This window comes from Ranitomeya imitator, chromosome 9, assembly GCF_032444005.1.
Source record: "Ranitomeya imitator isolate aRanImi1 chromosome 9, aRanImi1.pri, whole genome shotgun sequence".
Classification (NCBI taxonomy): Eukaryota; Metazoa; Chordata; class Amphibia; order Anura; family Dendrobatidae; genus Ranitomeya; species Ranitomeya imitator.
In genome coordinates, this window is record NC_091290.1 from 120556669 (window position 1) to 120570931 (window position 14263).

At 42.6% G+C, this 14263-nt stretch overlaps 1 protein-coding gene across 2 annotated transcripts in view; it reads left to right on the forward strand.

Annotated features, from left to right (window-relative positions):
• The window catches only part of NLRC5 (NLR family CARD domain containing 5), a 108244-nt gene that overhangs the window by 28642 nt on the left and 65339 nt on the right, over positions 1-14263 (forward strand). For both annotated transcript variants that reach the window (XM_069738769.1, XM_069738770.1), the window contains exons 19-25: positions 926-991; positions 3087-3170; positions 5721-5804; positions 7206-7295; positions 8083-8145; positions 10211-10294; positions 12865-12945. In XM_069738769.1, the coding sequence (XP_069594870.1) occupies positions 926-991; positions 3087-3170; positions 5721-5804; positions 7206-7295; positions 8083-8145; positions 10211-10294; positions 12865-12945 (552 nt within the window). The remainder of the gene's footprint in view (positions 1-925; positions 992-3086; positions 3171-5720; positions 5805-7205; positions 7296-8082; positions 8146-10210; positions 10295-12864; positions 12946-14263) is intronic.

Here is a 14263-nt window from a genome sequence, read left to right on the forward strand (position 1 = left end):
CTCCCTAAGGTGGAGGAGCTAGAAATAGTAGCCAGCCACACGCTATTGGTTAGAGGCAACTTTTGGAAAATGCACACTGTCTCTTTAAGAGACCGGGAGCGAGCGCGCGTGCGACCTAAGAACCCTGCCTGGGAACCTGCTGGCCGCACGCCAGGAAGCAGGAGAGGAAGGACGTGCAGAGGCTGCATTCAGACAGCGTGGAGCCTGCACAGAGCGAGAGTCCCGACGGAGACCCCTTGGAGGCACACGAAACGGACCGGGTGTAACAACCGCAAGGCAGAACAGGCAGGTAGTTAGCAACTATCTCCCTTAAGTTCTTAGCCCCATAGCCAAAAGGACCCCAAACTCCCAGATAATCCCTGTAACAGGAAACATTAGTATTAGCTAGACTACAATCCATGACTAGAATGCTAATGGGGCAATTATGGTACAATGAAAAATCTCACACGAGGTAACATACAGCAATTAGCAAAGATTAACTGATCAATCTCACTGGATAAATTGATCTATCCCCCCAAATATATGCCAGCTATATATACAAAAAGACTTGGAGCAAAATGGTTACACACAGATGGATCAGCCCTCTTCCATTCGATGGTGGATCCTTAGGGTGCATCCGTACGTTCTATTCTGATCCTAAACATCGGATCAGCATTGTCTGTTTGATACCTAAGTTGGACCCGATCTCCAGTGTACAGATAGAAAAGGGGGCTGACTTAGCTATTGAAACATGCAATCAGCCAGCCCCCTTTACACAGAGCTAATAACACGTGCTGGAAAAGAAAAAAAGTGAACACAGGCCAGAAAAAGCGGTGGCAGCAAGGAAAATTACGGTATGTCGGAAAGTCATATAATTTTCTGTGCCAGGTAGCACTAACTATTTTTTGTTCCCTGGAAAACTTCTTTAATGTTGCTTAATTTATAGGGAAGGATCTTTTATGGTCCAGAATGAAAACAGATCTGCATCACTTCAACCATCAAAGTCCTTCAGGTGAATAGAGATCACGGCTATGTCTTTTGTGCATTCACACTGGCCAATTACGTTTTCATTTTTGCCACTTTTTTGTGCAAATCATAATTAATTTGTGCTAATAGAAATACTGCCCGCTAAGATCCAATCACTTTTCAAAAAGTTGCTGGAGTTGGCATGAAAATCCAAAAAAGTTGCATTTTTATTTTGCTATATGTTGTGCAAAAATTGTCTCCACAATTTGACGCCAGTTTTCTACCACAAACTGATGAATCTGGGCCATAACTAGAGTGGAGGATTTCTGGCTATGACATAGCTAGAAGAAATGCCAAATTCATTAAGAAGTATTTAAAAGGGTTGTCCACCTTTGGGGATATTTTCTTTTTCTAGTTTACTTAAATGCATGGATTTTAAGCTAAAAACATTTTAGCAATTGGGTTTCAATAAAAATCTTGCACTTTTTGCCATCTACAGGCTCTAAGTTGCACTGTCTGTTGCTGGCTGCAGAATGAGTTAACTGAGGATCGGTCAGTGAGCTTACTCTCATATTCTGAGGGGACACTTTGTAACTTACTGTATCTATCTTCTGACCTCCTCTTAGCTGATTTATGACCACAGATCACATTAAAGTTGAATGTGCAAGAACACACAGAGCCTGTAAAGGCCAAATGTTGCAAAATTTTGATTGAAACCCAATTACAATAATGATTTTTAGTGCCAAATTCATGCATTTAAGAAATAAATAAGTCCTAAAAGGTGGACAACCTCTTTCTTGAATTTGGCACATGACATAAGTGGGGAATCTTGTTTCTGCCAAAGGCTATTTATTACCTCATTTGTATACCAAAAATGAAATTAATTCTTCTGTGTTTGGTCAAAAATTTAATTTACTCGCTCCTAATATAATGGCTGGGACTACTGCTATTTGGTACAGCTGTGATATTAGGTGGTATGTGTGATGCTGGCGACGCTTTGCGATAAGCTTTGTATAAAACTTGCAGCAGTTAGGCTACGTTCACATTAGCATTCCGCTAATGTGCGTCGCTGTTGCGTCGGCGACGCAGCGGCGACGCGCCCCTATGTTTAACATAGGGGACGCGTGCGTTTTTTTGGTTGCGTTTTTCGACACGTGCGTCGTTTCCGACGCTAGCGTCGGACGCAAGAAAATGCAACAAGTTGCATTTTTCGTGCGTCCGATTTTCGTCAAAAAACGACGCACGCGTCGCAAAACGCAGCGTTTTTGCGCGCGTTTTGCGCGCGTTTTTTGTGCGTCGTGCGTTGCGTCGCCGACGCACCGGCGCGCAACGCTAATGTGAACGTAGCCTAAGTCGCACTGAACACAGATGACTATTACACTGCAGGTCTCCTCACAGTGGGAAATTAATCAATGCTCCCGTAACCGTCACAATTATAGAACTGCACTGGGAGGTCTGCAGTATACATCACATAGGAGACACCGAGACTATTGTATATACATTGCATAGCATACTCAAAGACTGCTGTAAATACATCACATTGGATACACAGAGACTGCTGAGTACATCACATAGGAGTCACTGAGACTGCTGTATATATATTACATAGGATAAATTGAGACTGCTGTATACATCACATAAGAGACACTGGTTCTGATGCATATACATTACATAGGAGATACTGGGGCTGGTGCACATACATCTCATAGGAGACACTGGGGCAGGAGCATATACATCACAGGACACACTGGGGCAGGAGCAAATACATAACATAGAAGACACTGGGGCAGCATGAAAACGGGGCTGCCAGCCCAAACACTGCGGTCCCCAGGAATCTGCCCAGAGAGAAGGACATCTCGAGCCATTTATGGCCCACAGACCGGAGGTTCCTCACCCCTGCTATAGTGGACTCTGTATCAAAAATAGCGTACAAATTGCCAATCTTGATGAATTTTCCCCTTAGTATGTATATGTCTCTGGAGGTACATCATGGAATTGTCTTAAAGCCCCTTCCATCCTGCCCCCACTGTAATTACATGATGACGAATATGAGAACAATAAAGCTGTCACCATTCTTTGGCTGCATATTCAGGGCCTAACGATTCTGTATTATTCTTCTCTCTGTACGTGTTTCTTTGAAGTCTGACAGATTACCCCATGACTTCCAAGAAGCTAAGGAGACTCATGCTGGCACTGATCACGTGTTCCGACCTCACACGGATAAAGTATGTAGTCGTTTCACAATGTGGTTTGATACTTTTCTGTTCCATTACAGCATGATAATGATACATTGTAACACCTTACAAGACATTAAGCAATTTTTGATTAATACAATGCTTCGGGTTATAGGCCTCATTACTATGACATGGACAGACTTTGGGAAACATAGAATAGAAAGATGTCACAGCTCTTATAGGACTCAGAAGTAATTGGGTCGATCAGAGCGTCCCTTTTTGAGGATCAGGCACCCGAATGCTGTTTGATTTTTTTTTTTTTTTTCACGGACCCATAGACTTTTATTGCCGAGGTTGATCTGACATTCGGATCAATATCAGACATATATTCAAGATTTTGCAAAGACCACTCTGTCCGCAAAATATCAGACATGTGAAAACCCCGTAGACTATTATTAGTAGGTACGACTCGGGTGCTATCCATAAAAAACACCGATATCACTTGTACGAGAAAAAACGGACATCTGAATGAGCCTTTAATCGATAAAGACGTTCCGACAATCTACCAGATTCGGTTTTTATAAATGGGTGAGAATAACCCGATGCAAGGAAGGAAAAATGGATGATACATAGAAGACAAACACTTAATGTAATACAGCTGTGAAACTGGAAATAAATGTGTAACAATGCCCAGATATTATTATTATTATTATTTATTATTATTATTTATTGTTATAGCGCCATTTATTCCATGGCGCTTTACATGTGAGGAGGGGTATACATAATAAAAACAGGTACAATAATCTTAAACAATACAAGTCATAACTGGTACAGGAGGAATGAGGACCCTGCCCGCGAGGGCTCACAATCTACAAGGGATGGGTGAGAATACAGTAGGTGAGGGTAGAGATGGTCGTGCAGCGGTTTGGTCGATCGGTGGTTACTGCAGGTTGTAGGCTTGTCTGAAGAGGTGGGTCTTCAGGCTCTTTTTTATATCACAATACAAGCTGCATACATGACCACTAGACCTCCGAGACCTGATAATGATGCTGTAACATCAATGTCAGAATGGCTGAGTAATCCTTTACGAAAGTTTAACTCAATCTCTGCCCACCCAGCCCGATCGACCGCTCCTCAGTGTCCCTCCTCTATGCTGCAGCTGAACCTCTGTCCACTTAGCCTGACAGCTCCTCAGTGTCCCTCCTCTATGCTGCATCTGATCCTCTGCCCACTCCTCAGTGTCCCTCCTCTGTGCTGCAGCTGATCCTCTGCCCACTTAGTCTGACAGCTCCTCAGTGTCCCTCCTCTATGCTGCAGCTGATCCTCTGCCCACTTAGCCTGATAACTCCTCAGTGTCCCTCCTCTATGCTGCAGCTGATCCTCTGCCCACTTAGTCTGACAGCTCCTCAGTGTCCCTCCTCTATGCTGCAGCTGATCCTCTGCCCACTTAGCCTGACAGCTCCTCAGTGTCCCTCCTTTATGCTGCAGCTGATCCTCTGCCCACTTAGTCTGATAACTCCTCAGTGTCCCTCCTCTATGCTGCAGCTGATCCTCTGCCCACTTAGCCTGATAACTCCTCAGTGTCCCTCCTCTATGCTGCAGCTGATCCTCTGCCCACTTAGTCTGACAGCTCCTCAGTGTCCCTCCTCTATGCTGCATCCTAACCTCTGCCTACTTAGCTTGACAGCTCCTCAGTGTCCCTACTCTATGCTGCATCTGATCCTCTGCCCACTTAGCCTGATAACTCCTCAACGTCCCTCCTCTGTGCTGCTGATGAACCTCTGGCCACTTAGTCTGACTGTTCCTCAGTGTCCCTCCTCTATGCTGCATCTGATCCTCTGCCTACTTAGTCTGACAGCTCCTCAGTGTCCCTCATCTATGCTACTGAACCTCCCACCACTTAGTCTGAGAGCTCCTCAGTGTCCCTCCTCTATGCTGCAGCTGATCCGCTGCCCACTTAGCCTGATAACTCCTCAATGTCCCTCCTCTATGCTGAAGCTGATCCTTTGCCCACTTAGCCTGATAACTCCTCAGTGTAAGTCCTCTATGCTGCTGCTGATTCTCTGCCCACTTAGCCCGATAACTCCTCAATGTCGCTCCTCTATGCTGCTGCTGAACCTCTGCCCACTTAGTCTGACTGTTCCTCAGTGTCCCTCCTCTATGCTGCTGCTGAACCTCTGCACATCTAGCTTAATTCAGTTCCTTGTCCCTTCTTTGTGCTTCTGCTCAACCTTCGCCCACCTAGCCTGATTGACAGTCCCTCAGTGTCCCTCCTCCCTGTTGCTGAGATCTCACACTGCTCAGTACAAGCTGCATCTGTCAGTCAGGATCTCGGAAACTGAATCCTCTTGGTTTCATGACTTCTAACACTCTATCAGTGGACTCATAAAATATTCATCTTATTATCACATCAGTATTACACGGCCATTCTGACATGGATTTTTAAAGTAAGTACACCAACCTCATCAGATCAAAGAGATCTAATTAATTAATATATACACATTTTATCAAGAAATCTGGTGATAGAACCTCTTTAAATTATTATCAAATGACTACAGACAAACAGCGATATCACTAATCTGATTTTATGTCTTTCTACAGCTTGTCCAACAATGCCCTGAATTGCCAAATGATAGAAATCCTGCTGCATCACTTCCCACAACTTCCCCACTTGACGAAGCTTAAGTAAGGCAACACTGTAGACGTTCGCCTGTGGATGCCCTATAATGTGTAGCCTCAGGCTACAGTGACCAATCACCTTTTCCCCACTGAAACATATGCACGCTCAACCCAACGAAGCATGCATGTGCATGGAAAGGTCAAGATAAATAGTTTTCAGCTGAGTGAGAGTTTGGTCTTCAATTTGTATATATTAGAGGGGTTGTCCTTACGTATCACTTCAAGTCTGCAATCTCTCTATGTGACTGCAGACTTGTGAATCCTCACAGCTCGCACACTGTGCTGTTATGAAGGCAATCCAGTAACACAGTGTGCCAGCAATCAGAGCACATACAGTGATCTGACAATAACCCAAAAACAATAGAACGAGCTCTGAGACGTGGAATCTCTGTAGACCGCAATACCTGAACCTATCCTAAACACAACTAAAGGCAGCTGTGGATTGCGCCTGACACTACCTATGCAACTCGGCACAGCCTGAGGAACTGACTAGCCCGAAGATAGAAATACAAGCCTGACTTGCCTCAGAGAAATACCCCAAAGGAAAAGGCAGCCCCCCACACATAATGACTGCTAGCAAGACGAAAAGACAAAACGTAGGGATGAAATAGATTCAGCAAAGTGAGGCCCGATATTCTAGATAGAGCGAGGATAGCAAAGAGAACTTTGCAGTCTACAAAAAACCCTAAAGCAAAAAACCACGCAAAGGGGGCAAAAAGACCCACCGTGCCGAACTAACGGCACGGCGGTACACCCTTTGCGTCTCAGAGCTTCCAGCAAAAACGAATAGACAAGCTGGACAGAAAAAACAGCAACAAAAGCAAAGAAGCACTTATCTAAGCAGAGCAGCAGGCCACAGGAAAGATCCAGAAGCTCAGATCCAACACTGGAACATAGACAAGGAGCAAGGAAGACAGAATCAGGTGGAGTTAAATAACAAGGCAGCCAACGAGCTCACCAGAACACCTGAGGGAGGAAGCCCAGAAGCTGCAGTACCACTTGTGACCACAGGAGTGAATTCAGCCACAGAATTCACAACACTGTGCGCTGTCAGGATTCTCCGAGACCTGTGACAGCTGCAATTTGTATTCAGGTGGTCACATGCCGACTAGTTGTGTGTAGTCTCTCCCAATACAAGTGATACGTCTAGTCGGCATGTGACTGCTTGCATGCAAATTGCACCAGCAGCGGAGAATCCTGACAGCGTGCAGTGTGCACATCGAATAACTGCAACTTGTGCCCCAAACTTGGACAACCCCTTTTAGAGCACAACAAGAGCATCAATTCTCCTTACTATTTTTTCCCCGTCCACGGGACCAAACATCGAGTGTGAACATAACCTTATATGTGTAAGCCAGTAGCTTCTGGATGCTTCACGGGGCAATCATTTCTTTCTTTCGCTCTCAGCATCAGTACAGGCGACCTTTCCCCGGGCTGTGTGATCCTACTGGCCAGCTCCATCAACATCTGTGACCGCATTACAGAAGTTGACGTAAGGTAATCAGCGACTTCCGCTACTGCGTCGAATATTCTTAAAGGGGTTTTCCAATTTTGGAAAATCCTTGTTCCCCAGGTACAATAAAAAATAAAAATAAAAAAAAAACAGTGCTTTACTCATCATCCTCAGGTCCATCACTGAGTATCCACCTCTGCATTTAACGTCTGTTATTGCCTGCAGCGCTCATGTTACAAAAACAACACCACTGCAGCTAATCAGTCAGTTCTCAGTTTTTGGTTGCAGCGCTGCAGACAATAACAAACATACGAAGCAATGATGAAGACTCAGGCCTGGACCAGGGGAGGGAGAATAAAGATTTTTTTTTTTTTTATAATTTTTTTTTAACAAACTGCAACCAGAGGACAGGGATTTTCTGAAACTTTAACATTTTGGAAGGAACCTTTAGATATTTAGAGCTATTTACATGGGTCCTAAAAAATAGTGCATTTTGTGCCAAAAAATATAAATTCAGTGCAACATTTTTAAAGAAACCCAATTGCAAAAAATAACTGTTAGCCCCTAAATTGTAAATTTAAGTTAAAAAAAATTTCCTAGAAGGTGGCCCGCCCATTTTAGGGGATTTCTAATTAATTAGATTTATGGAATACGAATAGAATATGTCAGAAATGTCTAATTAATAAAAGACTGGATGCAGGACCCTGAAATGTTTGATGAAACATGTTATCATACCACTTAGGAGGTATCAGGGTGATAATTAGCAATAAATTAAAAAAAATAAATGTTTGGTTAATCTCATGCATATCTTAACGAGTCTCTTGCTTGCAGATCTCCTAAATATATCTGCTTACATTTACAAAGGCAGCAGAAGGCCAGCAAGGTTTGTTGCAGGTATGTGATACGGGTAAATATCACGCACGCTTCTGTAGAAATCCTGTGAAGACGACCCCCGCAGCATCGGTGGCTGACCCTATAGACAGCATTATTTGTCTTTTAATTTAATTTACGGTATATACATTTTCTTGACATGTTGCATGATAGCCACTAGAGGGGGCTATGTCTATTTTATACGTTTACAACCATAAAGCAAGGGTAGGCAAACAGTGTATGAGTATATATACATGTGTATACAGCAACTGAAAAAAAGTGTTAAACACTTGACCGATTTTCTAAGTAAAAATATTTCTAAAGATGATATTGACATGAAATTCTCACCAGATGTTGGTAACAACCCATCCAATCCACAAAGGCAAAGAAATTAAAACAAAGATGTCCATAAATTAAGTTATGCGTAATAATGAGAAATGACACAGGCAAAAAGTATTGAACACATGAAGAAATAGAGATACAAAAAGCTATGGAAAGTCATGACACCAGCTGAAATCTATCAGTATTTAAGAAACAATCCTGCCACTTAGTGATAAATAGTATCAGATGGTTCAACTGATGGCCTATAAAAAGTTGTTTTATTACCAAGGTGTCACACAAGAAAACATTCCATGAGGGGGTAAAAACCAGTAGACTGTCTCAAGACCTTTGCAACCTTATTGTTGCAAAACATACTGATGGCATTGACAGAATAATTTTGTAAACTACTGACAGTTCCAGTGAGCACCATTGGGGCCATGATCCGAAAGTGGAAAGGTCCTCCGAGTATTTTTTAGTGCTCGGAGTTTTAGTTTTTAGCGCCGCAGCTGAATGATTTACATCTGTTAGCCAGCATAAGTACATGTGGGGATTCCATAACAACCAGGTAACCCCCACATGTACTTATGCTGGCTAAGAGATGTAAAACTTTCAGCTGCGGAGCTAAAAACTAAAACTCAGAGCACTAAAAAATACTCGGAGGACCACCGAGCATGCTGGAGAAATCTCAAGTAACGAGTATATTTGCTCATCACTAACGCTCACCAGACAAGACTCTGTTGCTGAACAAAAGGTATGTTTAATCTCGTTTAAAGTTTGCTCAACAACATTTAGATAAGCCTGTGAAATACTGGGAGAATATAGTCTGGTCCGTTGAGACCAGCACTGAACTCTTTGGATGCCATAAGACACAGCATGTTTGGAGGCCAAAAGGCACTGCATATCACCCCAAAAACACCATACCAACAGTGAAGTTTGGAGGTGGGGACATCATGGTGTGGAGCTGTTTTTCAGCCTACAACACTGGCAAACTTCATATAAGTGAAGGAAGGATGAATGGACAAATGACCTGAGACATTCTTCATAAAAATCTGCTGCCATCTACAAGGAGGATGAAGATGAAACGAGAGTTGATATTTTGTCAAGACACTGATCCCAAACCCACAGCCAAGGAAACTCTCAACGCTGCTAGAATGGTTGAGCCAATCACCGGACCTGAATCCAATAGATAATTTATGGAAGGAACTAAAGCTCAGAGTTCATAGAAGGAGCCCATAGAACACTCAGGATGCGAAGAGTGTTTGTGTGGAAGAATGGGCCAAAATCATAACTGAGCAATGCCTGCGACTAGTTTCTCCATGCAGGAGGCATCTTGAAGCTTCATCACCAACAAAGACTTTTGTATGAAGTATTAAATACATTTCAGTAAGCGTGTTCAATCCTTTCTCTGTCATTTCTCATTATTACACATAACTTAATATATGGACATCTCTGATTTGACTTCTTTTCTTGTGTGGATTGGATGGGTTGTTATCGACATCAGGCGAGAATTTCATGTCAATAGCACCTTTAGAAATAGATTAACTTAGAAAATTAGTGATGTTTTCAATACTTATTTCACCCGCTGTATATTCTGTTATCTCATATATTACGAAATGTCAAGTTTTGGTTGTAAGTTGTAAAATTGTAACTGCATGAATAAGCTGCCGAGAGTCGCAGTAGTGTTACATGTCAGAGCTGTCAGTCAGCGTGACAGCTAGAGGAGATCTATTATAACTACAATGATGATAAAATTGTTCTTGTCTTTCAGATTTAACAATTGTAACATTGGTACGAATGATATCACAAACCTCATGAAAATACTCCAGCAGAATCCACGCCTGTTTGAAGTCAGGTACGTCTCTTGAAATCTCTTTGCTTTTCTTGTCTTGAGCACATAAAAGAGAAGAAAAAAATGGTACATTTTAATTAAACATGTTCTTTTTTTTTTATTATTTAACGTACTCTTCACAGCCCTTACAATTCTTATGATTTGCCCCTCATCGCAGATACTTGTATCTATAGTTAAAGTATATATTTTTTAAGAACGAATGTTAACTAAATCATATAACTATACCATGCCAATGAGCAATTTTCAGTGACTGGAAAAATACAGCCATTCTTTGATTGGATAATACTACCATAGTATCACGAGCGGGTCACATCCTCTTGGGAGATCTGGGGTTAGAAGATCGCTATGTATTGTGAATCGCAGATCTTCTATTTAGCCTGTGTGTTTGTGTCCCGTATTACTTGGATTTGGTTTCCTTTGGCTCTATGTTGGTGAGAAACTTGCAGCTCCATTTTCAGCTGCTTCTGATCTGGTCATTACCTCTCCCTATAAAATCTGGTCATACCTTCTCTTCCTTGCCTGTGAAAGCTTTGCTTCCTAGCAATTGGAGACGCTGTTCTTTATCGGAGATCATTGTTGCTACTGGAGATTGTTACTGTTTATGGGTGAATGCTTTACTCCTTAACCTATTCCCATTTGGTTAATACATTCCTATCCTTCCCTATATACCTCTCTACCTTTGTTTTTTTTTTTGTTGCTTTCTGTTACTCCTGTTTTGTCTTTATGTCTTGTTTACCTTTCATTTCTGTCCCATGCCTCACGGGGTAGGGGAGGGGACAGATCAGGGTTCAACAGGGGCATAGTAGGGCCAAAGACTCAGGCCTCTCTACCTTCAAGTGTACCCCCGGGACAGGGATAGTTAGGGTGCCAGTTCTTGCTTACCGAAGACCGTCACAGCGTGACACATAAAGTAACCAAATAATACCAGCATACAACTGAGCAAAACCACCATGCCAAGTAATATATCCATGTAAAGCCTGAGTAATACCACCAAAGAGTGATAGAACACTATTGCCATATTCTGTATCCTCACCCATCCCTTGTAGATTGTGAGCCCTCGTGGGCAGGGTCCTCTCTCCTCCTGTACCTGTCACTGACTTGGTTTAGGATTACTGTACTTGTTCTTTGCTATGTATACCCCTTTTCACAAGTAAAGCGCCATGGAATAAATAATAATAATCATAAATAGTAGCCAAATAATAATGCCATATAGTCAGGGCCTGCTCTAGGTTTATACTAGCCCTTGAACAACAAAGTCCCCGTGGCCCTCCTTCGCTTTCCTCTTCGCCTTCTAAAGGTACCGTCACACTCAGCAACTTTCCAACGATCACGACCAGCGATACGACCTGGCCGTGATCGTTGGAAAGTCCTTGTGTGGTCGCTGGAGAGCTGTCACACAGACAGCTCTCCAGCGACCAACGATGGCGAAGTCCCCGGGTAACCAGGGTAAACATCGGGTTACTAAGCGCAGGGCTGCGCTTAGTAACCCGATGTTTACCCTGGTTACCATTGTAAATGTAAAAAAAAAAAAACACATACTCACATTCCGGTGCCTGTCACGTCCCCGGCGTCCGCTTCCCTGCCCTCCTCCTGCATCCTGTGTAAGCGCCGGCCGTAAAGCAGAGCGGTGACGTCACCGCTGTGCTCTGCTTTACGGCTGGCCGGCGCTGACACAGGATGCAGGAGGAGTGCAGGGAAGCGGACGCCGGGGACGTGACAGGCACCGGAATGTGAGTGTGTGTGTGTTTTTTTTTACATTTACAATGGTAACCATGGTAACTATAGGGTTACTAAGCGCGGCCCTGCGCTTAGTAACCCAATATTTACCCTGGTTACCAGTGAACACATCGCTGGATCGGCGTCACACACGCCGATTCAGCGATGTCAGCGGGTGATCCAGCGACAAAATAAAGTTCTGGACTTCTAACTCTGACCAGCGATGTCACAGCAGGATCCAGATCGCTGCTGCGTGTCAAACACAACGATATCGCTATCCAGGACGCTGCAACGTCACGGATCACTATCGTTATCGCTGTAATGTTGTTCAGTGTGAAGGTACTATAGAGCTATAACTTTTTTATTTCTCATTATTGTTGTATCAGGGCTTGTTCTTTGCGGTACTTTTTATCATTACCATGCTCCATACAACTTTCTCGTCTCTTTCTATTCCATTTTTGGGGATGGGAGGTGACCGAAAAAAAATGTTTCTGCACTTTCTATATACTTTTTTGTTTTGGCGTTCCCTATATGAGATAAATATTATGATATTTTAGATTTTATATATATTTTATGGGAGAATGTCTGCATTTTTTATGTCTTACTACTTCCTGTCCATATGGGATAAATATTATGATATTCTATTCAGTTATACACGCATACTAAATATGTTATTATTTTTTATTTATTTTTTTCTTTTATATAGATCTGGAAAAAATGTTTGTTTTTTTCTACATTTCACTGTTTTTGTTTTGTTTTTGTTTTTTTTTCATTTTAATTGATCCTTATAGGTGTATTGTAAAATTACTGATCGCAGAACTGTATTCTGCCCTTTGTTAATATAGTTTTTTTTCCAGCCTGTGCTCAAACAATCTATCAGAGGACGGCATCCTGCAGTTACTTTTGTCTATCAAAAATGTGACGGAGATCAGTGCGAGGTAAAAGAGAAATGACTGACGTGTAAAGCATGGATTTATTCAGCTAGTACATAGGAGATTTATTAAAACCAGTGCAAAGGAAAAGAACATTTACCTCTTCCTGTAGACCACCACTCCATTTTTCCTCTTTATTCCAGCTCCCAAATTGCAAAATACTGTTTTTTTATATTTATTATTTTTTAGTGTTGTTTTAGTGAGGTGTAGTACTGTTTTTCACCTGAAGATGTCAGCGTGGTAACTGTTATTAATTAGTATAGTTCTCCATAGAAGGGAATGGAAATGACAATATTCGCGGGGTATAAAATATAGGCATCATGTAAATGAGGAGGAAAATGTAAGAGAGGTAATTTTCGCAAATGGGTGGTAAAAATTCATGACTCAACTGCAATAATTATAATAAAAGCGCAGTGTGCGTGAAGGTGGTCTGAAGGCCCACGGGCTTCGATGTGCTATCCATGTGCTGCCTCTATATGACACAATACAATGGAATTTTTTTTTCAATGATGTGGAAACTGATAGCTACAACCTCTGCATAAGAAATATAAATTGCTCCATAGCAGATCTATTATCAGATCGGTGGGGGTCTGACTGCTGATTGAAGGGGCCATAGCTCTCCAGTGAGCGCTGCATCCATCCCCTTTCCTGGTCGGGGGTCTGTATATATTGTTATGGCTGTGCCTGGTAGTGCTGCTCTGTACAGCTCAATGCCATCCGGTGAATGGGGCTGTGCAGCTGTAATACGGCTCTTTTTGGTGAGATAGATCATTTGGCTCCAAGTACCAGAAAGACCTGGCTCTTTTGGATCCCAAACGGATCCCTAATAAATATGTATTCATGCCCAGGTGAACATGCATTCGTGGTAAAATCACCGCAGTCCTCAGTGGTCACGTTGGAGGATGAACACTGTTGTTTTATTCCCAGTAAATTGCAAATGGCTCTCACTGGGGCTACGACTCCCATTGTGATCAAAAGGGAGTCAGCTATTTGTGTTGGATCACTCGCAGATGACCCATCGTTGTTGAAAAGAAGTTGCCCAAGTAGCCAGAAGCAGAGTTCAGCGACTTTTACTTTTTTAGGATCGAGTCAAGTTTTCGCGAAACTCGACTTTCTCATAAGTCGGGTCGGGTGAATGAAATCGGCCGATTATTGCGAAAAGTCGGGGTTCGGCCGAAACACGAAATCCAATGCAAGTCAATGGGGAATCAAAGTCGACAGTGAGTGGAGGACAGGAAAACACCTACAGTGTCCATTTTAATGCCAAAAACATCAATTCGTATTACTTTAGCTTGTCAATCTTAATTTACTTTATAATAATAGT